General features: G+C 42.1%; 1 protein-coding gene across 4 annotated transcripts in view; it reads right to left on the bottom strand.

Moving 5' to 3' along the window:
• Nucleotides 1–24,191, bottom strand: part of Prp4k (Pre-mRNA processing factor 4 kinase) — a 118,067-nt gene that overhangs the window by 33,834 nt on the left and 60,042 nt on the right. For all 4 annotated transcript variants that reach the window (XR_007602389.3, XR_007602390.3, XM_050193493.3 and 1 more), the window contains exons 12-15: nucleotides 21,263–21,400; nucleotides 20,212–20,365; nucleotides 4,600–4,714; nucleotides 77–315 (exon numbers count right to left, since the gene is read on the bottom strand). Coding sequence is in view for 2 of the 4 variants with exons in the window: in XM_050193493.3 (XP_050049450.1) it covers nucleotides 77–315; nucleotides 4,600–4,714; nucleotides 20,212–20,365; nucleotides 21,263–21,400 (646 nt within the window). In the remaining 2 variants the exon portion in view is untranslated. The remainder of the gene's footprint in view (nucleotides 1–76; nucleotides 316–4,599; nucleotides 4,715–20,211; nucleotides 20,366–21,262; nucleotides 21,401–24,191) is intronic.

Raw genomic sequence — 24,191 nt, 5'->3', positions numbered from 1 at the left:
GTTGAAATGTAGGAGCATCAACAACCTAATACAGCAGAGGGGGGGCAACAATAACATTGCATGCAGTGAAGCTTACCCTCTCTGTGACTTTGTCAACTTCATGGTAGAGAAAGTTGCAGTTTGCATCAAAATGCTGGTCTCTGAAGATTCCTTTTCGAATAAGACGATTAGGAAACTTTCCTTTGAGATCCATACAGAATTTGAGCATCTGGTTGTTGGATTTTCCAGGAAACATTATCTTTCCGGTGTAAAGCTCGTACAACGTGCATCCAACACTCCACATGTCAATACCAAAGTCATAGCCCAGGCCAAGAACTGCATGTACACAAAATAAGCAATGTGAAATCAGCTGAATTGAACTTTACCTGCTCATCATAAAGAGCCATTGAAAGTTTTGAAAAACTATAAACGAAACTATACAAGCTTGTTCACTGCAGTGTACAACAAAACACAACACCGTAAAAAAAAAAAAAAGAACAGATTCTAGCTATTTTAGAATAAATCTGTCTTAGTTCCCAACATTTATATGGAAGACTTCGGTTAATTCCACTCCACTAAATTCTATTTTTTGGTCGAGTCAATCCCGACCGAAGGTCCCTACTGGTGCCCATACATTTCTATAGGTCCGAACTTCGTTATTTCGATCTCAATATTGGCCTTTGCCAGATAATCCAAACTTGACTGGTCAGCTTCGGCAAAACACTGCCATGTTATTATGCGGTGAAGCATACGCAATTTATTGCAGTGAAGCGTAAAAGGATGAAGAAGGGCCACTGTCACAGGACATAGTATGCGTTTCTTAATTATACATGTGCACACGCACTGTCTCCAGTCACAGTACGAGCACCTTGATGCCTAATAAGCATACTGGCAGCCATTCCGAGCTATTTCTCATGTTGTGGTGATCTGAGCCCTCATTTCACCCGCCATGCATGTCAAATATGAGACAACGGGTTGTAGTACGCATCCTTTAATTATATGCATGTGCATGCACCATGCACTGAGGAGACAAAAACCATCTGTGTTTGGGAAAGCTAGCAAAAAGGAAGGTGGCAAGATGAAAAAACAAAGTTGAGGGACGTTCAAAGCCAGCAAAAGAGTGGGGGTCTATCTAAAACTCTAAAGGCCTGCCAGTAAGCATTTTCGGCATCTCAGTGCTTGTAGCGTGACTAGAGATGGCACATGTGCGTGTGTAAATTAAGGAACACGTGCTATGTCCCGTAACAGTGGCATCTTTACTCGCTCGGTATGCTTCACCACATAACACAGCTGTACTGCGGCAAAGCTAACCTTAAAGGCAGATACTGCTAAGCGAGTCAATTGTGTTTCGGCGTTTTTCTGCCTTTTGTTTAATTCGACCCACCAGATAATTAAACCACATCGTATTAATGGAAGTCGACTGCACAGTAATTCATGTCTCAATTTTTTTTTTCACTTTCACAACATCTGTTGAGCCATCTATGCTAGAGGCTCCTTCAAGAATGCTGTTGGCATTGTAGCACAGCTGTAATACTTGAAATGCAATAGGAATGCGCATCACCAGAGATGTGCAAATATTCAAGAACCCAAATACAAATAAAACAGTTCTTGCAAAGGTGGAACCTTGTTAATTCAAGTCCACTTAATTTTAACTTCCGGTTTATTGAAACTGACACTGTGGTCCTGTCAAAATTGGGTGTATTTCAATGTGCAAAAATGCCTGGCGATTCGAAAGCGTAAGCATTTGGGACGGTTAATTTGAATATACCATGCCACAGACTGTGCTCTCAGCAGCGCATTGACTCACGTGGCGATGCTTCAGACCCGGCACTGTGGCCGCACACTGGCTGCTGCTCCCATTGCAAGTACCACATTTTGCCGCATATAACCCACACCAAAAATGTAAAAAATTTTTTGGGTGTAGGTTGTATGCAAATGCTGCCTTGAAGTGCAGCTTCACAGCAGCGAAAATTTTACCTAAAAGTGTGGCTTTACAGCACCTGAAACACTGCCTTGAAGCCACACTTCCGGGACTCGTCGCTCATGTGCTAGCTCAATGCACAGGTGGCACCTGATGCAGCAATGCAAGTCTTACATTCAGTGAGCTTCCTTTAATTCTATCTCCGTTTAATTCAAACAGATTTTCAGGCCCCTTTGAGTTAGAATTATAAAGATTAGACTGTATTTAATTCATATTAAATCAGTCAACATGTTAGTATGGTTACCAGAGCCAGTGTCAGGCAAGTATCCATGTATGCAATAGCTTACCACAAGCAGGAGAAAAGTTGCCAATATAAATTTCATGATCTGAGAGAGCTGCATGCATTTTTTAAGCTTTAACAATACATTCTTTAAAAATATAATTTTTTTCTTTTATCTCGTCTTTATTTTCATATATGAAAAAATATTTGACACTACTTTATATATCCTAAGTCAATGTTCTCCATATATTCATATATGTTTCTATTACGAAATTTTGACGTTTGATCACCTAAAATTCTTTAACGTGTTTAGCCACGTATTGCCAACACATATTTTTTTTTAAAACAGACGATCAAGAATTACAGGCCAGCAATTATACAAACTTTGATAATAGGTTAGTTCAAACAAGTTTCAAAATTCTGGCTGAACCGCCATGTTTTCAGTGCACTTTAGAATTGCTTAATTCGAGTACAGCTTATATTTCATTCAACCTTACTGCTTCCTTTTTAGCAAAGTGATACCAAACACAGATTCTGTGGCCAAATTAAGCTGAAAGCAAGGAAAGCAGGCATTCTATACTTGCATGGAAAGTGTAGAAACAGCTGGCCAATGAGGGGTCATAACTGGGCCACTTCTTTTAAGATGTTCCCACTTAGTAATGATAACAGTCTAACTTCCAAAGCATTTTCCTGCTTTTGCAGTCCTTAAAATTTGTTTGTCAGCCATTAGCACTACAAGCTTGCAAGACAAACACAAATTTGGAACATTTCAATAAGAGGTGCCACATGCAGGGGAACTTGCAGATGCAGACAGCATGCACTCGGTGTTCCTTAAAATAGAAGTTCCTGTTTTAGCTCTTAATGGTATGGCTGTCTCAACCCATTAGCGCCAAACGTACTTACAGTACCACTTTCATTTGTAAATAGATAAAGACAAAACACACAGTGTTCCTTGGTACGCCACTTTGCTAAGAAGGGTCCTGCGAAGACGATCGCATTGTAGTTTTTTATCAGCTGCATGATGTGTTTGATCTATTCACCCCCAAACTTGGAAAAGTGCTCAACAGAGCAGGTGCTGCTCTACATGCAGCTTCCTTGTTTTTTGTCAAGCATAGCATATGCTTCTCGAAGCTTAAATTTTTGGGGTAAGTTTTAGAAAAGAAGGATGTAAACGATGAACGCATGACATTTCACATACAATACATATTTATAGTGTCGCAAGAAAATGAATGCAGGCGTACTTTGTAAAGTACGCTGGGCCTATGTGTATGCTAGAGGAGTGTGCTTGATCTCGAAGCACACACAATGGGTTTTTTTACCTGTAATTCCTCAAAATATTTTTCGCTGGCAACAAGAACTTCAGACTATTGCAGGAAAGAAATGCATTTAGCATTACATCAACATTGCTATTATTCCTCCTGGTTCCTTTCTTGCTGCCGACAAAGATGACGATGCTCTTGTGTGAATCAAGAAAATTGCGAGCAGTGGTAGAGAATTTAGATAAATAGAAACCATTTAGATATCATATGAAGAATACTGAAGAAAGATGATTCATGCATCCATTATTACAAATTGGAAGATGAGTGGGAGGGAACAGAAAACAACAATGACTATGTATATTCCTATGCCAATTGAGACAAGTTATGCAAAAAAAAGTAGGTCAATCCAGATTGGTGAACCAGACGTAGACCCCACTTCTTGAAATGACAGAAAATTCTAACAAAAATGACACCTAGCAATCATACAACAGGATCGTAATGCAAGAACCGACTGTCATTAGAGGAGACGTCACCAGTCTCTTAAATGTTTCAATTACCACTGAACCAAATGCTGAATGCTTCAGTTTTGAATGCCTGTATTCATTGCAAATTATTGCGTCTAGATCTGCGTGAATAATATATTTGCGTTGTGCGTGCCTCTGAAAGCAACAGCAAAGCCCTTCCTTGTTACTTCATTAAGTCATGTTACACACTTGATAAGTAAAAACACCTCCATAACAAACAATATTTCCCACTAAAATGCTAATTTTGCTACCAGAAGGTTATGCGGGCTTGCGTAAAATTTCGTCTGGCTCTTCGCTGCAAGCCTTTTAGTTTTTGGAAGCTCCAAGATATAGCATGTACATTTTGTGACCTACATCAGGTCTTGCTCTCATAGAGGTCCAGCACACATAAAGGCCCAGCGTACTTGATAAAGTACACTATCGTACCGCTTCAAAGAGTAAAGCGCAATTCACAAAACTTTCACAATGTATTTACAGTGTAAAAAGATTGACACGAAAAATCAACAAAATGTAACTAGTACATTTTTTGGGGGCCTTAATGGGTTAACTCCCTACTCCACAAGCCTTATTTTACCTTTCAAAGGCAATTCTGTCAATATGAAGCATAAGTCTGAAACCACTAAAAGGTCATCTCACCTATTTCTGGTGCACGGTAAAACCTGCTGACAAGGTAAGGTGTGATGTCATTTTCAGCCACATGAGAAGCTGAGCCAAAATCGCATAGCTTTAAGACCAGCTTCGTCTCATTTACCTGGAGTAAGAAGAATGAGAAAAGTTCATGAACACCAACAGATTATTAAAGATGAGACACTACTCACAGCATTGCCCAATGTACGCCACGCTGGAATGAAACACAACCTTTCCGCATTAATCAGTATGTGCAACACTAGTGCGGTTCATTGACAGATGCTTAGCTCTGGGGCTAGGGTGCCTTTAGTACCTCGTTATGCAACGATTCCACATCACAACTTGTAGTAACCTTAAAGGGGCCCTGAAACACTTTTTTAACTAATCATAGAATGGCTTCACTATTGAAGGATGTCACAACATGAACCTCCTTGCAAGAATTTTTAAAAACTTTCAAGTATAATGAAAGAGGGAGTTATTGCATTGATGTGTGACTTTCTCTCTCCTTTTGCCTCCACTAGCATGCTGGAAGCTACACAAGGGAGATGACAAGTATGCAAGGCCCCATCCAGAAGTTTTGTTTTCATTTGCTTTTTTCTTTACGATGCTACTTCAGGTTCAGGCATGTACAGCTCTCTCTAGACATGAAATGGGCGCCTGGAGCTACATCACTTACAGAGACTAATGAATGTGCATGGTTGTCTGATTGGCTTGCCGACAAGAGGACTCACTGCAGCACACCGTGGCAGCCACAGCACCTACGCTATGCAGCATGCCGGTGCTATTTCAGAGGCTATGCTCAACAGACGGAGGCGACTATGCACAACTGGCATGCGAAGACTGGAAAAGCAAAAATGACACCCTCTTTCTTTTTTTGGCTTTTTGAGATTGCAGACGTGTACAGTCAAACCCGACTATATCAAACCCGTTTACGTCAAATTATCCTGTATATCGAACAATTTCTGAGCACGGCATAGTTACAATGAGTATATACAGCAAAAATTACGAATACATCGAACAAAAATAGCAGCGACTCCCGATATATTGAACGTCAAGCAGCGCAAAGTGCCCCCAGGAGTTGGCTTTCCCTCGTGGCGGCGGGGAAACCCAGCGACACGGCTCCATTCACCAGATCTGCCTACGGTGACCACGCCGCGTCGTGCGAGCCATGGACACTCCCCTGGGAAAACGGATCCTGGCGCGACTGCAGCGTTTGCTCGAACAGCCAATCAGAGGCTCTTGTGCCCTCGTCGTGCAGGATGCTGGAAGTGCCCGTGGCCTCACTGCTTTTCTGGTTCATTGTGTCTGCACCTTGTGGGCCTTCTCCCGCTTGTGCTGCCGTAATGGCTAGTGCAAAGCAACAAAATATGCCTTTCGCCGTGAAGCTGATTAGCGTGAATCGTGAATCGAGTCGAACACAGTGAGAAGTCGGATGTCGCCGCAGCGTGCAATATTCCGCAGAGCACTCGCAGCACTATCTTGAAGGAAGAATAAGGGGAAGATAAGGGCTAAAGTGGGCAAACTCGCAACCCAGTGTCCGTGGTGCCCAACGCGTACGCACGGCGACGTTGAGGCGGCTGTGTGCAAGGGGTTCATACGAAATTGCTTCAGACGTGCCGGCTTCCGCATGCCCAGTGACGACTCTGAAAATACTGGCGAGTGCGACGAAGCCATTGCCGGTGTCGCCAAAGTTTGGAGCCAGCTGTCTGAATTTCCACAAGCCTCTGACAGATCAACGGTCGACGAGTTTGTGAGTGCGGATGATGGTGTCGCGACCACGGGAGAGCCCGAAAACAAAGACTACATTGCCAACATCGTACGGAGCACAACGAGCACAAGTGATAGTGGGCACAATGAGGAAAGCAATGTCGATCCTTTGCCGACATCATCCGAGGTGACTGGTGCACTCGCACAAGTCCGGCACTTCTGCACGAATGTGGAAGGTTGCGGCCGCACCTGCTCCAACTCTTTAGACTAATGTGGAGAAGTGCGTGCATCGCAGGCAGCGAAATTGCCGAAGCAGAAGAAAATACAGGACTATTTCATGTGAAACTAAGCTAGTTTCATCAATAAAGTGCTTTTAGAAAATGGTATGTGCTTTTATGATGCCCAATTCTTCAGCAGGCTTACATCGAATTATGCCCTATATCGAACTGATAGGCGTTATATTGAGAGTTTGATATAACCGGGATTGACTATTTTTCATCGATATAATTCAAAATTAGCAATTGTAGTATTACTGAGAATGTCCTCACGACCACAAAATCAGCCAACAGCTGTTGATGGGCTTGGCTGCTTGCAAAGCAGCTGCTTCACGACATTGCATAGGAGACAGCAAGCGATTTTTACACCAGATTGTGAACTCTGCATGCAGTGCAAATACTTGGCTCATGTTCACAGGAGCCTCGTCTACAGATCAGCAGCATTTTCTTATTATGTTAAAAAAGTGTTTCAGGGCACCCTTTAAGGGGAGTTCTACTTTATTTTTCGCTCATGTTTTATTCCAACATGATAGTACTAACACCTCTTATCAGTTCATCAAACATGGAGACCACTTCTCACTGGGCAGTCTGTCTGCTTTTCTAGAATATGCCTTTGCCAGCAATGCAAGTTTCCCTCACAGGCAAGTCATTCTCTTCAATATAAACACCATCATGCATAATCTGGTAAGAGCAGTGGCAAAGAAAAAGCTGAAAGTAGAGAAGTAACAAAGTTTCCCATGGCATGACTTACCATAGCAAACACATGGAATATTTCCAAAGCATTTGACTGCAGCAATGCCAAGGATTTTCAGCACGTTTATAATAGGCTGTATAATGGCTGCATGTGGTAACTACGGTAATCCCATGTGGCATTCAAATAAACTGAATATTCCATGATAGACATTTCAGCAATAACAGCATCATTGCCCTGCTAAGTGCACTGAAAGCAGGAAATGCCACACTGAAGCAAATACTTTGTAAATGTTCCATGTGGTTGTTATATACAGGGTGTCCCAGCTATCATACAAGCTTTAAAAAAATACTATCATTCTACGCAAATAAGACTAAGTGCATGCTTTTTGAGTCCAGTTGAGAAACCACCAGTAATTTTTAATCCCTGAAATGCAATTAGTTATTTACAATTAATTCTGTAGCTATTTAATCGTTTAAATTGTCAAGATGTCAACTAGAGAGTTTTAGAGAATCGTAAGAGAGGTGAGAATGAGATAGTTCCAAGCATACATGTTACGTGTTTATTTTTCCAGCAATAGAGAAATTCCGTGAAAATTTAAATATACCATTTGACTACCCGCCTGCACGCACAAGATAGTGGGCCTCTTCAATTAGCAGTGCCTGACAGTCCTGGACTGCTTAGAACTGCTGTGCTGCATTCGATTTGCTCGGACAACTTCAGAAGCTCTGCCCACTAATCAGAGTTGTCAGAAGTATGCTCATTTTTTCACAGACCGGAAGTTCCGGACTGCCCGCAGACTGTAGGAGCTGTCTGCAGATTTTTGCTCGGACAAACACAAGTAGCTAGCCAACGATGGCTGTCTGAAAAAGATGCACTTGGCGTCTGCCGCCATGTTAAGAAAGGTGCAGTGTGCTTCTGCATACTTCGCATGTTCCAGACGGCAAATATTGTGCACTTAGCTATCACGTCTCTTACATCGGTGTTTTGTGTGCCATTATGCAAGCTTTTCATAAGCCGTGTAATCCTGCAGATTTAGTCCATGTTTTTTTTTAAGAGACAAGCATGGCAATCAGGTGTACATGCTTGCTTTACTTGATGCGTTTCACAAAATCTGCGTTTCACAAAATATACGAGCAGTAAATATGCGGATTTCACCTGTCAGGTGAGAAACCAGGGTGCAAGGAAGCATATCCTATTGCATATGTGGCTGTAACTCGCTGGTAGCTGAGATTGTATACAATAGGAGCTTCACTGATTACTGTTCCCATATGTTGATCTTTTCTGCTGCCAAGTTCGAGCACTTGCTTTTTGATGTGCAGAAGCAGTAGACTGTGTACGTGCGCTCTGTCCAAGACGCGTGTCAGCCTTTCGTACATGGTCTCATGAGATTTAAAGATATCAGCGGCCGCTTTCTGCATGAACAACTATGTGGTATGATTGAGATTTTGCTTACGTTCGTATGGAAATTCTGCTTAACTTTCGCAGGCAATGAGGGAGCTTAAAGGGACACTAAAGTGAAAAATGATTTCTTCTGCTTAAGTAAATTACCGTTCTACAACACTAAAAACACCACTCTTGCAACGATAAGACGTTTGGTAAGCCAGAAAAAACGCAAGAACGAAATATGGGTGGCGACGCCTACCTAAGTTCCCGCACCTGGGGGCTGCGACGTCTTGGATTTTGATGGCATCATCGAGGGCCTACTAATTATATATAGCGGTACAGATTGACAACATTGTGTTCTAAAGGAACCAAATATTAAACTTGGCAAGTTTCGGGAACCTTTATTCAGCCAACGCAGCCCAAATGCGAAAACATACTTTGGAATCCCTGACGTCACGCTGACTTACCGGGGCTGGGGTTTCGGCGCGAAATTCAAATACTGATACTTGGACCTTCATTTTCTCATCTAATATTCAAACTATTTTTTTGGAAATGACTGCCTGCAGGGTTCTCAAGCAATGCTTCATTAGTCTAAACTGATTTATTGTTTCGCTTTGGTGTCCCTTTAAATACACCAGTTAAGTGGCCCGAAGAGCGAGAATGCACAGTAAACTTTGCTTTGCGAGCACATTCTATGTGCTCAGGCTGCGATTCCACTATGCAAGCATTATGGCTATGTCAGCGACATGGCCTCTGAGGTTACACCATCTTGGAGCCCATGATAATGAATCCGCTGAGTAGTGATGCTATCTATGAGTAGCTATGAGCAGACGACAGTAGACAGGAAAATGACTTCTGGTCATGGTGCTTTCGCGTAAAAGCTCAAGCAGTCTCTGACAGCTGGATCATGCAACTGTGACGTGCCCTTCTATCAGGGCTAGTCAGACTGGAAGCCGCGGACGGTTTGAGACAGTCCGGAACTGTATAATCGAAGAAGCCCAGTAGCTCCATTAAACAGTATCAGCAGAAAGCAAGATGTCCATCTGTTAACTGGGCCGAGTGGCAACACATGCATGTTCTTTCCATGATTTGCCAACAGCTCCCAGCGATGACTGTGTATCAACATTATGGAAACACGCTGCCATGAGTGGTGAGCCTGAGATGAACAGCTTGCTTTCCTATTGAGGCTGTCTGATGGCACAGCTATACCATGAGCGCAAGTGCATATTCACACGGTATTTTTCACATTTCACTGATTTGTTTTCATTTCATTTTGATGTCTCTTACAATTCTCTACAATGCCCTAATTGACATCTCAACAATTTATTTATTAATTTAATAATTTACACAGACCACTGATAGCATACGCTGCTGTGAACATCTCAGCCAAGTTTTGCAGTCCGAGGCACATGGAGCTTGCAAGTGGAGCGTGAAGTCAGCTTTCTCTCAAATGCTCCCTTTTCAACAGAAGCCTGTTTCCCACTCTTTTTTTGGACACTTTATCTCAGCTATTGAAGGAGTCATGAAGGAGGTAGTGGCCAAATATTGCACCAGGGAGGCCGATTCCTCTTCTGGTGAGGGAGTGTCTTTTGTTGACGCTTAGTGGGCCTTCCTAATTTGGTTGCACCTGGACTAGTATAGCCCCACTGGCCCTCGGCATTTTATGTCGATGTCAGGTGCCACTCCAAGCCTGGAGACGTAGTGTACTAGAGGAGGATTAGAACTTACGACCTTCAGATTAGAAGGCCGAGGTTACAAAAAGAAGAAAACGAAAAAAGAACGAGGATTTGCGCTTTTGACTATAGCATTCAGTGAGTTGACTCTACATGCAGTGAGGCTACCTTAAGGTGCAGAAGTACAGCCCAGAGCAATGTACATACTCAAAAACTAACTCCAATTGTCCGCGATAGAGAAGTTATGTAGGACAGTATTGTTTATTTGGCTCGGAAGCGAGCACTATCACGGTCAGAGAAACTAGGCAATTTCAACAAGCTTAGTATTTGAAGCAGAAAACCACCCTGAAAATCGCAGAAGTACAGCCCAGAGCAATGTACATACTCAAAAACTAACTCCAATTGTCTGCGATAGAGAAGTTATGTAGGACAGTATTGTTTATTTGGCTCGGAAGCGAGCACTATCACGGTCAGAGAAACTAGGCAATTTCAACAAGCTTAGTATTTGAAGCAGAAAACCACCCTGAACAGCGCTCGAACGCAAACAGAAAGATTTCTTAATTTTCAGTCTTAATGCTGGCTGGACAAAGATTATTTTTCACCGCCACTGGAATTGAACCTGGCAACGTTCAACACACGAACCCTCTCGAGTGAAGCTAGCTTAGCGGGACTCTTTGAGGAACTATCAGATATTATGTGGGACATTATTGGCCTTAGTAAGGTTAGAATAACTGGTGAGGTTCATACAGTGCTGAATAACGACCACGTCCGCTGCTATAGACTCCCAGACAAGAAGCAATACGGGTTAGGATTCCTAATCCATAATCACATAGCAGGCAACATTGACAAATTCTACAGCATTAATGAGAGGGTAGCAATAGTCATAATAAAGCTAAATAGGAGGTACAGAATAAAGGTAGTACAAGCGTATGCTCCAACCTCCACTCACAATGATGAAGAAATAGAACTGTTTTATGAAGAGGTTGAATTACCGATGAGAAAAGTGGTGCAAACTCAGTATACTCTAGTCATGGGTGACTTCAATGCAAAAGTGGGGAAAAAAGCAGGCTTGTGAACAAGCAGTTGGCAACTACGGCATGTATTCTAGGAATACTAGAGGTGAGATGCTGGTAGAATTCGCAGGAAGGAATAAGCTCCGAATAAGGATACCTTCTTCAGGAAGCGTAGCAACAGAAAGTGGACCTGGAAAAGCCCTAATGGAGAAACAAGAAATGAAATAGATTTCATACATTCTGCCATTCACAGCATAGTGTTAGGTAAGCTTTAGGTAAGATAAAGTGTGGTGCTCACAGATTAGTGAGGTCTAAGATTTATCTCAATATGAAGAGAGAAAGAGTAAAATTAGTCAAGAAGAAAAAGGCAAACCTAGAGCAGGAAGGGTAAAAGCAGACCAATTCAGGTTGGTGCTTGCAAAAAAATATTCAGCCTTACAACAGAGGGATAAAAATTATATAGAGGTAATGAATGAAACCGTAATTAGACTGGCTTCAGAAGCAGCAACTGAAGTAGCAGGTAAGGCACCAAGGCAACCAGCAGACAAGCGCTCGCTAGTAACGAAGGACCTAATAAAGAAACGACAAAGAATGAAACTGTCCAACTCGGATGGAATTCAGATGAGATCAGATGGAATTCGCGGCACTGTAGAAACTGACCAACAAGGAGAAAGTAAGGGATATTCGAAATTATAACGCAAGACTGAGGAAGCAGTAAAAAATGGATGCAGCATGAAATCAGTGAGAAGAAAACGTGGCATAGGACAAGCCAAGATGTATGCACTGAAAGATAAGCAGGGTAATATCACCAGCAATTTCCATGATATAGTAAAATCAGCAGAAGAGTTCTATACTGACCTGTACAGCACCCAGAGCAGCCATGCTACCTCCAGTCAAAGAAGTAATGAACAGGATATGGGAGGTCCCTCCTATAACTAGCGATGAACTTAGAAGGGCCTTGCAAGACATGAACCAGGAAAAAGCAGCAGGAGAAGATGGAATAACAGTCGGTTTAATCAAAGACGGAGAAGATATCATGCTTGAAAAGCTTGCGGCCCTTTATATGAAATGCCTCACGACTTCAAGTGTTCCAGACAACTGGAAGAATGCCAACATACTAATTCAAAAAAAAAAGAAGGAGACGTTGAATTGAAAAATTATAGGCCCGTTAGCTTACTTCTAGTATTGTATAAAATATTCACCAAGATAATTTCAAATAGAATAAGGGCAACACTTGACTTCAGTCCACCAAGAGAACAGGCAGGTTTCAGGAAGGGATACTCTATAATGGATCACTGCCGTGTCATCAATCAGGTAATTCAGAAACCTACAGAGTACAATCAACCTCTCTATATAGCTTTCATAGATTACGAAAAGGCACTTGATTCAGTAGAAATACCAGCAGTCACAGAGGCATTATGTAATCAAGAAGTACAGGAGGCATACATGAATATCTTGGAAAATATCTACAAAAGACTTCACAGTTACCTTGATTCTCCATAAGAAAAGTAGGAAGATACCTATAAAGAAAGGAGTTAGACAAGGAGACAATCTCTCCAATGCTATTCACTGCATGCTTGGAAGAAGTATTCAAGCTATTAAACTGGGAAGGCTTAGGAGTAATGAACAACGGCAAATATCTCAGCATCCTTCGGTTTACATATGACATTGTCCTGTTCTGCAACACTGGGGACAAATTGCAACAAATGATTAAAGACCTTAACAGAGAAAGTGTAAGAGTGGGGTTGAAGATTAATATGCAGAAGGCAAAGATAACGCTCAATAGCCTGGCAAGGGAACAAGAGTTCAGGATCGCCAATCAGCCTTTAGAGTCTGAAGGCGTACATTTACCTAGATCAATTACTCACAGGGGACCCTGATCATGAGAAGGAAATTTACAGAAGAATAAAAATGGGTTGGTGTGCATACGGCGGACATCGCCAGATCCTGACTGGAAGCTTACCACTATTATTGAAAAGAAAGGTATACAATCAATGCATTCTACCAGTGCTAGCATATGGGGCAGGAACTTGGAGGTTGACAAAGAAGCTCGAGAACAAGTTAAGGGCCGCGCAAAGGGTGATGAAACGAAGAATGTTAGGTGTAACATTAAGAGACGGGAAGAGAGCGATGTGGATCAGAGAGCAAATTATAATAGCTGATATTCTAGTTGACATTAAGAGAAAAACCATGGACCTGGGTAGGCCATGGAATGCGTAGGATAGATAACTGGTGGACCATCAGAGTTACAGAATGGGTGCCAAGAGAAGGGAAGCGCAGTCGAGGATGGCAGAAAACTAAGTGGGGTGATGAAATTAAAAAATTCGCAGGAGCAAGTTGGAAATGATTGGCACAGGACGGCGTTTTTGGAGATCGCAGGGAGAGGCCTTCATCCTGCAGTGGACATAAAATAGGTTGATGATGATATAGGAGGTACAATATATCAGATTCCCCTATGCAGCTGCTACTGGCCAATAGCTGACATCAATCAAGAATGGTGTTTGGATCAGTACATTTCTTCCTACTGTTACTATGTACATTTATTGACGCAGTTTAATAAACAGGCTGAAGTAAAGCGATTATCTGCTTTTGAAGTTCGATAAACTTACGCACTTCCGGAAGAAGCAGACTATCGTCTGCTTGCACTCGGCCCAGATGCCTATGTAGGAATTAAACTTTGGCCACCCCGCTTATCGGTGTTGTAGCCATCGGGTCTCATTACAGTAATTTCGACTAGTTTTGACACTCAACTAGCCCATAACCACGCGAAACTTAAGGTCAGACCACACCCATGCTTCCCAACATGCACTCACCCCTGACCGCTCCTGGTTAAATGCCTCGGCAGGCCTCACTTCATATTGACAATTGATAGCGCTTCAAAATGTGCACGTCTGATGTGGATACTGTCTGTTGGTCAAGCTGGTACAGAACAAAGCCAGTCCACACCACATAGCATGGCCAGACTGGAGCATATGAGTGCAAGCAGGCACTCAAGCCTTGTTGTGTAGAAAGTAAATGCTGCGCATACGTACTGGAGTTGCATGTAGCTGCAGTCTGGTATGTAATACAGATAACTCGGCCACTGCGTGCTGCCATGATGAGTCCGTTGGCTGGGCGCACTGCGGCTCACTAAGGACAACCGCATTTGGCGCTTTATAGGCACCAAAATCAGAAATAGTGGCGCCCATGTGAACATTCAAAATCAAATTTGAACTGTGCACCACAGTGACGTTCAGTAGGTGGAGCATTGTGGGCACGCCACGCTCTGCCATAGCCTTCGCAACCCAAGTCATTGAAGGAATGGAAGCACCACTAACACAATGTTTGATGGCCAATAAATCCGTTTCTGCTGAATGCATTCAAGTACTTCTTGCAGCAAAGTATTTCTGAAATAGTCTCATTTAATGTCAAATGCATTTCTGGACTTCATAAAAAGTGGTTCAGGGCCCCTTTAACTTAATGGATGTCAGGACGTAAAAATCAGGGGAAAGGCTGAATGGAACAGTTTTCAAGTTTTTTATTTATTTATTTATTTTTGCTTCCTTTATATATCGCATGGATAAAAGCTAAACTGCTCTAAATTTACACCAGACATTCAGCTACAATGAAGCACAAATTCTTTGTTTAAGGACATTCATGAAAATTTGAAATAATAAAAGTCAGTTTCACCCGAAAGGTGAGGCATTGATTGCAATAGCAAATTATTAGACAGCTATACGCAGTAAGGTTAGTAGCTCTAACAAGTGCTGTAAACATTTGCTTATTAAATAAGTTAACAAGCATGGTGTCACAGTGCACACAGACAAATATGAACACATCTCACTCGATGACCACGGACACGCGCTTTCAGAACACTGACGTGATGAAGAGCGACAGTAGCGGCAGGCGAATTCTCCTTCGTGCTGCCTCTCAGTTCAACGTGAACCTGGTGCGCGTGGCTGCGCCAAGCACAGTCGCGGCATGACAACCAGATTTTAGACAAGGTGTGCCCCACACCACTCTTTCCTTTGGGAGGAGTGAGACATCATGTTGGAGAAATGAGACATTACATATGGCCTTAAATATTTGTCTACTTGACATTATACGTGGACAAGTCGATACTGAACACAAACAAGGACCTCAGTCTTAGTTTTTCAGCCATTTGTGGCTCTGATGGTTTTGACAAAATGCCTTTGCTTTTTTTTTTTACACACATCTAGATGAGCAGAAAAAACAAAATGTATATTTTTCTCCTTTTCTTTTTATTAACTTCTCAACTATACCCCTGCCGTAAGTGCTTTTCAATTGCTGCCAATAAAAAAGACCATTTTTTTCTGTCAATTGTACAAGCAAAAAGTACTGATGCCTATTAAATGTCGATTGTCAGTATGCTCTGAAGCTCACTGTCAGGGAGGGACAAGCCACTCTCTAAAGTTTTTCTGACATTATAGTAATGGACTTGTCACCACTTGATATGCCAGTTGTCTCCTGAAGGTGTGTTTCCGTTTCCCTGATGCCTGTCAGTATGCTCTGAAGCTCACTGTCAGGGAGGGACAAGCCACTCTCTAAAGTTTTTCTGACATTATAGTAATGGACTTGTCACCACTTGATATGCCAGTTGTCTCCTGAAGGTGTGTTTCCGTTTCCCTGATGCCTTTCTCTGACATATGTGCAGTCCCTTCATCATGCACTATACATGCTTATATGTAATTCTAACCTAAGAAGCGTTCTTGAGACAGTTATAAATATGCAAGAATAAACAGCCAATTATATAGAGTAAATCTGCAATTAAAATAAAAGCATGCAGTAGAGTAACAGAGATGTTGTATAGTGTCCTACTCCTCCCACATTGCGCTGTCCCATTCCTCCCAAAGGGCACAGGAAAGAGTAAACTTTTTCCATGAGGAACAGTCACTGAAAAATGCTATTTTTAAGATTTTTTTCATTTGCAAATCTGCCTTGCTGTTTCATCCTAAAGGACAAACTACACGTACGCTTGCTGGCCCGTGAAAGCTCGCGCCCACATGCCTCACACATGTGCAGATGGTGCAGGATGGATTGTACGCGTCAGAGTGCGGCACGAGCCCAGATATTTTCTTCAGACAAATATCAGTGCTATGGCTGCCTCACAAAAATACGAAACAATGCCTACCAAGGCAAAAATAGTGAGCCAAGTGGGCGCGCATCTTGTAGGTTCAAACCACCATTGCTTGCGAGGCGCGGCAAACACAAGGCGCATGGGTGCAAGCTTTCGTGCACCAGCACACGTACGTGTAGTTTGGCTTGTAGAGTGGTAACAACAAAACTACTACAGTTAGTTACTTTGCGCAGTGTAAATAATGATTTTCCGTTCACCTCCACTTTTCCACGATGAAGTGGCCACATATTACAAAGGAGACTATATACCGTATTTACTTGAATCTAACGTGCACTTTTTTCCCGATAAAACGGGTCCAAAAATTACTTGTGCCTTAGAATCGAGTACGACCCTAACTCTGTGTTACCATATTGCCATCGGCATTTCAAAATGGCCGCCTCATAGACACTTCGAGCCTAGCTGCCGTAGCTTCCTCCATGTGCTGTAGTATGTACGCTTAGGTTAGCCCACCGTCTGTCTTCCCGTTTTCTGTGTTTGCTCTGTCGGCATGGAAGTGCCGACTGCGAAGACATGCAAAGTGTTCATCACGATGCAGCAATTAAAAGGAAAGTGATCATGTGTGCGGAGATGGGCGGAAATCGGGCCGCATCACAGGCATTCGGAATTCCTGAAACATGCGTTTGGGACTGGCGCAAACAGAAGAGGTGTTCTACTCCGGCGGCTACTGCGTAGACATGGCCGCACGGCCCCTATCTTGAAAGCGACAGTCTACGCATCTAGGCACATCACGCTGTGTTCTCGTCACTTAGTTCATGTTGAAGTGAGAGGCCGCACAAAGGTCAATTCTCTCGCTTCTGCTAGCGCACCTTCTCATTCCAGCATTCTCTTAAGAAGTTTCCACGGTCATGAGTGAGACGTGTTCATTTTTGCTTGTGCGTACGTGGCACCATGCTTGTTAATTTAGTTAGGAAGCGAATGTATAAAAGTTTATACAGCCGATAAAACTACTATCCTTACTTTTCGTATAGCTGCATACTAATTTGCTATCGCAATCAATGCTTCACCTTTCGGGCGAAACTGCAACTTTCTTTATTAATCGCAACTTTAATGCATTGGGAGTAAATCTTTGTTTTTCCAAATGAAAGAAAGTTGTACTTCTGTATGATAATGAGGTGCGCGACACTGTAAAGGACTTTTCTTTTTTTAGGTCACCGCAAACTGGTGTGCGTTACAATCGAGGGCAGCATTTCCTTTTTTTTTTTTTGGTCACGGAAAACAGGTGCACATTACAATCGAGGATGCATTAGAATCAAGTAAATACGGTATGTACGGTAACATCTGTCACAGTTTTCCTCAACTACATAGCTTAGATGGTAGTCGAAATATTTGAACTGTTCCACTCCAACCATCCCACGCCTCACACCTCACCCCCAACTGGTGATTTCTCAACCAGACTCTGGACATGTACTTGATCTTATTCACATATTCAATGATCAGACTTTTTCATGCTTGGTGCATGACAGCTGGGGGCACCCTGTATTTTGTAGTAAGTGTTGGCTATCATCCGTGTTAAAAGCACCACCTTTATTTTCTGCAATACTCCAGCAAAATCTTTGCCAAGCACATAATTATGCTATGTTTTCATTAATTCTGGCATGCTTTTCGTTGACACGCTGAGTTGACACAGCTGAGTTCCCATGACTTTGCTCAGTCAGAGCCAAACACAGCCACTTCTACTTACAGCAAACAGCTTTGCAACCGGACATTTCCAATGCTTTCCAATGATGTCGGACACACTGCCATGGAAGATATTAATCACTATCCCTCTCCCAAATCTCGCACACACCCCTCACTTAAATTTCTAGGTGTACAGTAACTGTATTCCAAAGTGACACCAAGGGTTATGATGAATGTCGTTATGCAGGGCTCCAGATTGTGATCTCACTCTGAATTTTTAGACATGCACCAGAATGCCATAACGTAAGCACTTTTTTATTTCTGCTTTGTCCACCTCAGTGGCTGCAACATCCAAGCACCCCACCTGTGATATCATGTTCAGAAGCAGAACGCCCTGTCTGCTAAGGAACTGAGGTTGCCTCGCCACAAGACCCAAGTGGCTTACACAGGCATGAATTAAGAATGTTCCAAGAATGTAGATTTCGATGCATCACAGCTGTGTACATAGCTTTGTTAAATGTCTTTGAATGTCCCTACATGTACAAAATAAAGCCACCTGCCTCTTGCATTGTGTCGTGGCGCTACCTTGTGGACGGCGTAATGAACTTAATAGGCAGTGGACCACAGCTACAACAAGCAGGTACGCAATGTGAAATGAGCTATGTTGACTCTGTGCTCTGTTTATTAGCCACATGCCACATGAGTGGTTTTCTCTTGGCATCAAAATAAGCTTTGTTAGCAGGATTATGCCCTCGATTTCATTCTGTAACAAGGACTGAACAATTAATTTAATTATGGGGTTTTACGTGCCAAAACCACTTTCTGATTATGAGGCACGCCATAGTGGAAGACTCCGGAAATTTTGACCACCTGGGGTTCTTTAACGTGCACCTAAATCTAAGTACATGGGTGTTTTCGCATTTCGCTTCCATCGAAATGCGGCCGCCGTGGCCGGGATTCGATCCCGCGTCCTCGTGCTCAGTAGCCCAACACCATAGCCACTGAGCAACCACAGCGGGCAAGGACTGAACAAACAAAATAAAAGACTTGCCTATGAACAAGAAGATCAGCTAGCACACAGTGGTTAGCACATCAGAAATTTAAATGCCAAATAGTCAAGGACTACAAAGGTTATTTGCGCACAGGCAGTTTCTATTTTGCCATTCGGTCTCTGTACAAAGGACTTCAGCAGTACTTCTGGCCATCCTGTTAAAGGTGGAGCCTATGCTACCCATTCTGTAACTGCAATATTGACAGTGCTATTACAAGAGACAGCTGCAGTTTGCCTGGCCACTCAAACAAAATTTTATGACCGTCTGAGCTGCACAGATACTATACACACGGCTCATTTCTTTTTTTTGTCTATGCTAAAGTGGACTAAACGAGCAGCACAACATCACATTACTGGCAGCTAACAACGGTTGAAATGAGCCTCCTAGCTAAGAAGACGGCACCTCCTTAGGTAAAGAACTCTCTTTTGGGTAAGCAATAATTGCAAAACATTTTCTACACACCTGTCTTCGTGCTATCAAATGACAATGCTTCAAAGCACATTCCATGCTGTCATGGATTGCTCAGAAAAGCTAGCTCAATGGCCACAATGACAGAAAAGTCCTGACACAAAGTTCTCATCCAAAACATTGTTTGAGCCCCCCTGCTGCACAGGTGACCAGAGCTGCCTGCTTCTCCCGATTTGCGTGCTGCCTACTCTGGAAAATGGCTGACACTTGCCAAATTGTTTCAGACACTTTCCGTTGTGGGCACACCGCAAGCACACTATGGTCATGCAAAAGGTGGATTGCTGCTGTAACAGATCTTATGATCTATATCAAAACAATCATCACAAGGCAGATTCCAAAAATTTAGCAAATGTTGGCCCCCTTTCCGTCAATCCTGAAGACGCTAATCATTTCCACCTTGTAAAACAAGTGGTACTTCACATTCAACTGTCTAAAATTTCTCACTTTCCTAGTTTAAAATGTGGCCTTACCACATCAGCTCAGATAAATACTTAAGCTAAACTAAAAAATAAAGTCTTGATTTGGCAAAAATACTGCATCACCAGCACAAATATGCAATAAACATAACCATAACAATAAAAGCTATTATGAGCAAAACTTACCAAAATATTGTCCGGCTTGATGTCAGCATGCAGGATGTTGCATCTTTTCAGAAGTTTGAGGGCAAAAAACAGCTGCTGACTATAGGACCGCACAGCTTTTATATGCAAACCAACATCTTTACCATACTTCTTCAGCACCTCTCTAAGGTTCATGCTGGAAAACAAGATGAACTTATTTCATCTTAAAGCAGAATATTAATACACTTTAAAAGAAAGAGTAAGCAATATACTGAGCAGGAACAAGTAATACAAATTATGCAAACTAGAAAAACACTGCAGTAACACTTATGAGACAAACATTACTTTCAATTGTTTATTTTGTGAAAGCATCACCAAATATTTAGCCTAAAGAAGTGCTTGCACAGCAGCAAAAACAGAAAGCCAGGAGAGGAGCCAGGATGTTGTGGTCATGCACACATCTAAAAATCATGTCTGAATTGAACAGTACAAAACATAAAGGTCACTTACTGATGCACCTCACCCTTTGTTTCTTTTTTCTCTTTTTTTTTTTTTTTTTACAGAATTTTTCCAGTACCAACCAAGCATGCCTACTCCAGTCTTTGCCAAATCTTCACTTCTTGAAAAATGACTCACAAGTGGAAGACTTGACATGTGCACCGTGTATCCACACAAAAAAAATTAATGTACTCTTTTATGTTTTATCAAAAAGTGAAGGTCATTGGCAAAAGCCGGAAAAAGAACCCTCATAAGCAACATCTTTTTCACATGAGCTTTGACTGGAGCTTCAATCAAGAGTACCCGAACTGGGACCCAGCAACTTGGTACTTTGTACTAAAATATATGGCACCTGCCGTATCTGTACTAGCTTAGATCAAGTATTGCTGGCACTAATATGAAAGGTTTGTCCCTTGAACTAAATGGCGATGCGCAGAAATTAAAACTGGTGTCCAGGATATGGCGGCTGGTGTTAGATAAAATTGAGCTGCAAAGCAGTAGGCATTGTAGTGTTATCAGCATCTTTAAAAAGTGCTTAACAAGAACACTTATTCTCCTAGTTCTAGAAGGAAGCGCAAAATAGGAAGCTGCTCACCTTAGTGGCTCAAAAACAAGGCACAGATGTTGTTTGTGAAAGAAATGCCTGAACAGCCGAAGACAATGGAACTTGTCATCAGGGTCAGCATCATTGAGACGTCTCAGCATTTCGAGTTCCTTCAGCCCTGTACGGTGCCTGTAAACATCTTTATTTAATAAGATTTCTAACAATACGAAATGCACAATGAATAAAGAGCTCTGAAAAGATTTCTTTCACACAGTTATATTGGTACTACGTATGATTCAGTTGCAACTTTGTCCCACAATATTAGGCCTCAAAAAAAAAAAGAAAAATATTTGATAGTTTGTTTATTAAAACAAGCTACAGCAAACTATACAATGAGAGTCTCGGTCTAAGATTACTTAAAAGGGATTCATCAGTGATGACACTGCCTAAGTTGACCTGTATCAATAACCACTATGGGGTGCGCAAAATTTCGGGCTTCAAATTTGAACTGAATAATGACCAAATAAGCACACTACTATTGCTTCACAAGTTAGTAGTACTACAAAAATCTGTAGCTACTTTAGCTCAACAAACCGCTATTTACAGTAGCAGACCTCGAAAGTCTCAGGGAAACCTCGATGGCTATTATTCATTCTCTGCCAACAGGAAAGGTATCAGCCTAGCTACAATTGCCAACACACTATTAAGATGACATTGTACGCATTTACATATAAAAAGAAGTGTTTTGCCATCTCATATTCATATAGATGGTTCTGAGAATAAACTACATCCAAGACATTTGTTCCTTTCTATGTAACTATTTTAATCTGTTCACAATTGCAATGGCAATCACTAGCAGCAACCACACAACTTTGTCTTCACCATCTCTAGCCTGCTAATCCTGGTCTTCTTCACCATGACAATAAATCTGTGCGAGCAGGTTTCATCAATAGATGATATGCGCAAGTCTGTAATCAGGCTTTTCCACACAGCTACCTTGCCCTAACCAATATGGCCACGCTCTCGCTGTAGCGATGCTGTTAAAGCTGAGAAACGTGTTTTGAAAGTATGGACGGTGCAGAGAATGTACGGCGGCAGGAATGATGTCACCATCCTGCATGTTGACGCTTCGATTACAATTCCAGCCCGAGGCCCGCCATCTTGGTTACATCAAAGAAGGTGTGAGATGAAGCACACTTGCAGGTTTTGCATATCGTCTAATGACTGAGATCCCACGCACGGGCTAGACTGATGACCATAGTAGCAGAGTTCAGGTCTGCATGCAGCTCCTCTATGTCTGAAAAATCAGTCAGTGACTGTTCTCAGCAACAGCAACTTGAAATGGCACATTGTTGACAAGCATGCCCGTTATGGCCTGCCATAACGGCAAACTGCCAAGCCAATTTGCCAGTCCGTGTGATTACCCCAATCACACAGTTGTGTACTATTAGCCACTGTGCAAAGTGCATGTGTGTAACTTGTTATTCTCGTGTCACACGTTGGCACAGCAAGGTGCCGACAAGCCATCAAAATTAGTAGCAGATAAATCGTTGGAAAAAGGTCTGATGTTTGTTCTGCATAGACCTGATCACGAATTTTTTCAAAAATATTGGCGTGTATGCTTATAACAAATACAATACACTTCCTTTAATTCCAACTCTGATTAAATCACCAAAGGTTCAGGCAGGCGCCCATAAATTTCTATGGGCATAAACTTTTGTTATCTCAATCCTTAAATTGGTCCTCGCTGGGCAATTCAAACTAACTGGTCAGCAAGCATGTGCCTGACTCCAATGGCGATTGCAACCCCTTTAAGGCAGTCTCTCTCTTGGCGGAGCTACAGTGGCTAGATCGGTAGGTGTGCCGACCAGTGCAGTTCCCTGCTTTTCCGCATCATGACAGCAGGAGTGGCACTGCGATCAGAGGCCTATCACAAAGTGCGCATCATCTGCTACTCACTCTATTATAGCGAGTCTGTAATATTTCAACAAATTTTTTTCACACTAAATCTTGAAAGTGGTAAGTTTATGGTGAGAGAGTATAAAAGTGTGACGTTTCTTGCTGCAATGAGTCTTATTGAAAAGCGATCATTTATATGGTCTGCGTGCTCGTAGTCCTGATATAACTCGGAGTTCCCGTAATTTCCTTAGACATTTAAGGAGCAAAGTGAATGCTGCAGGTGGTGTTTGTGAATACTAAGCTCGTTAGACTCCGGGGCAGAGTGAAAGTATTCCTGCACAGAAGAAAACAAGCTGGAGGGGCACTACTTGCTTTGCGCCAAATTGTAGGTTCGGCTACAAACATGCAAGCCTGGAGCAAAAATATCACTGGTTTCGATGCGCTGAGACCCAGAACTTTTCGTGAAACGCGAAATAGCCCTTCGCCGTGCTGACAAAATATTTCAACCTAATTAGTCTTGTGCCAGTGCCACTTGAAGGAGCATTTCATCGAGCGTATATATGATCATCAAGAGTGCAAACTATTATTTTGCAAGCTACAAGCTGCTCGTCTCGTAGAGATAATATTACATCGCCAAATAATGTAAGAATTTGTTGTTCTTTTTTCGTCAAAAACAATACTAAGTTTATTTGTATTGTTAAAAAAACATTGTTAATTTATAATGAAAGCATGTCACATTTATAATAGCCCCAATATGGGCAAAGGAAATGAGCCAAAAGATTTTAGTTGTATGGATATCAATATTTATTCCATTGTATTTTACATCCCTTCTAGCTGAATCATTTCTCTTGCACAGGGTATAGGAATACAACCTGCACGAATTGCCGTTTGCATACAGCCCCTACATACTACAGTCAAACCCACTTAAGACGATACCGGTTTTAACAATATATTGGTTATAGCAATATATTGGTTATAACAATGAAAAGCTGCTGCACCGTCAACTTTTGTATGTGTTCTATGGAGAAATAACCCACTTACTACAATGTCACTATGCCGCATTATCTGTTATAACGAAGTC

Source organism: Dermacentor andersoni, chromosome 1 (genome assembly GCF_023375885.2).
Source record: "Dermacentor andersoni chromosome 1, qqDerAnde1_hic_scaffold, whole genome shotgun sequence".
Taxonomy (NCBI): Eukaryota; Metazoa; Arthropoda; class Arachnida; order Ixodida; family Ixodidae; genus Dermacentor; species Dermacentor andersoni.
Note: the sequence above shows the minus strand (reverse complement) of the source record. Positions and strands in the feature narration are given on the sequence as shown.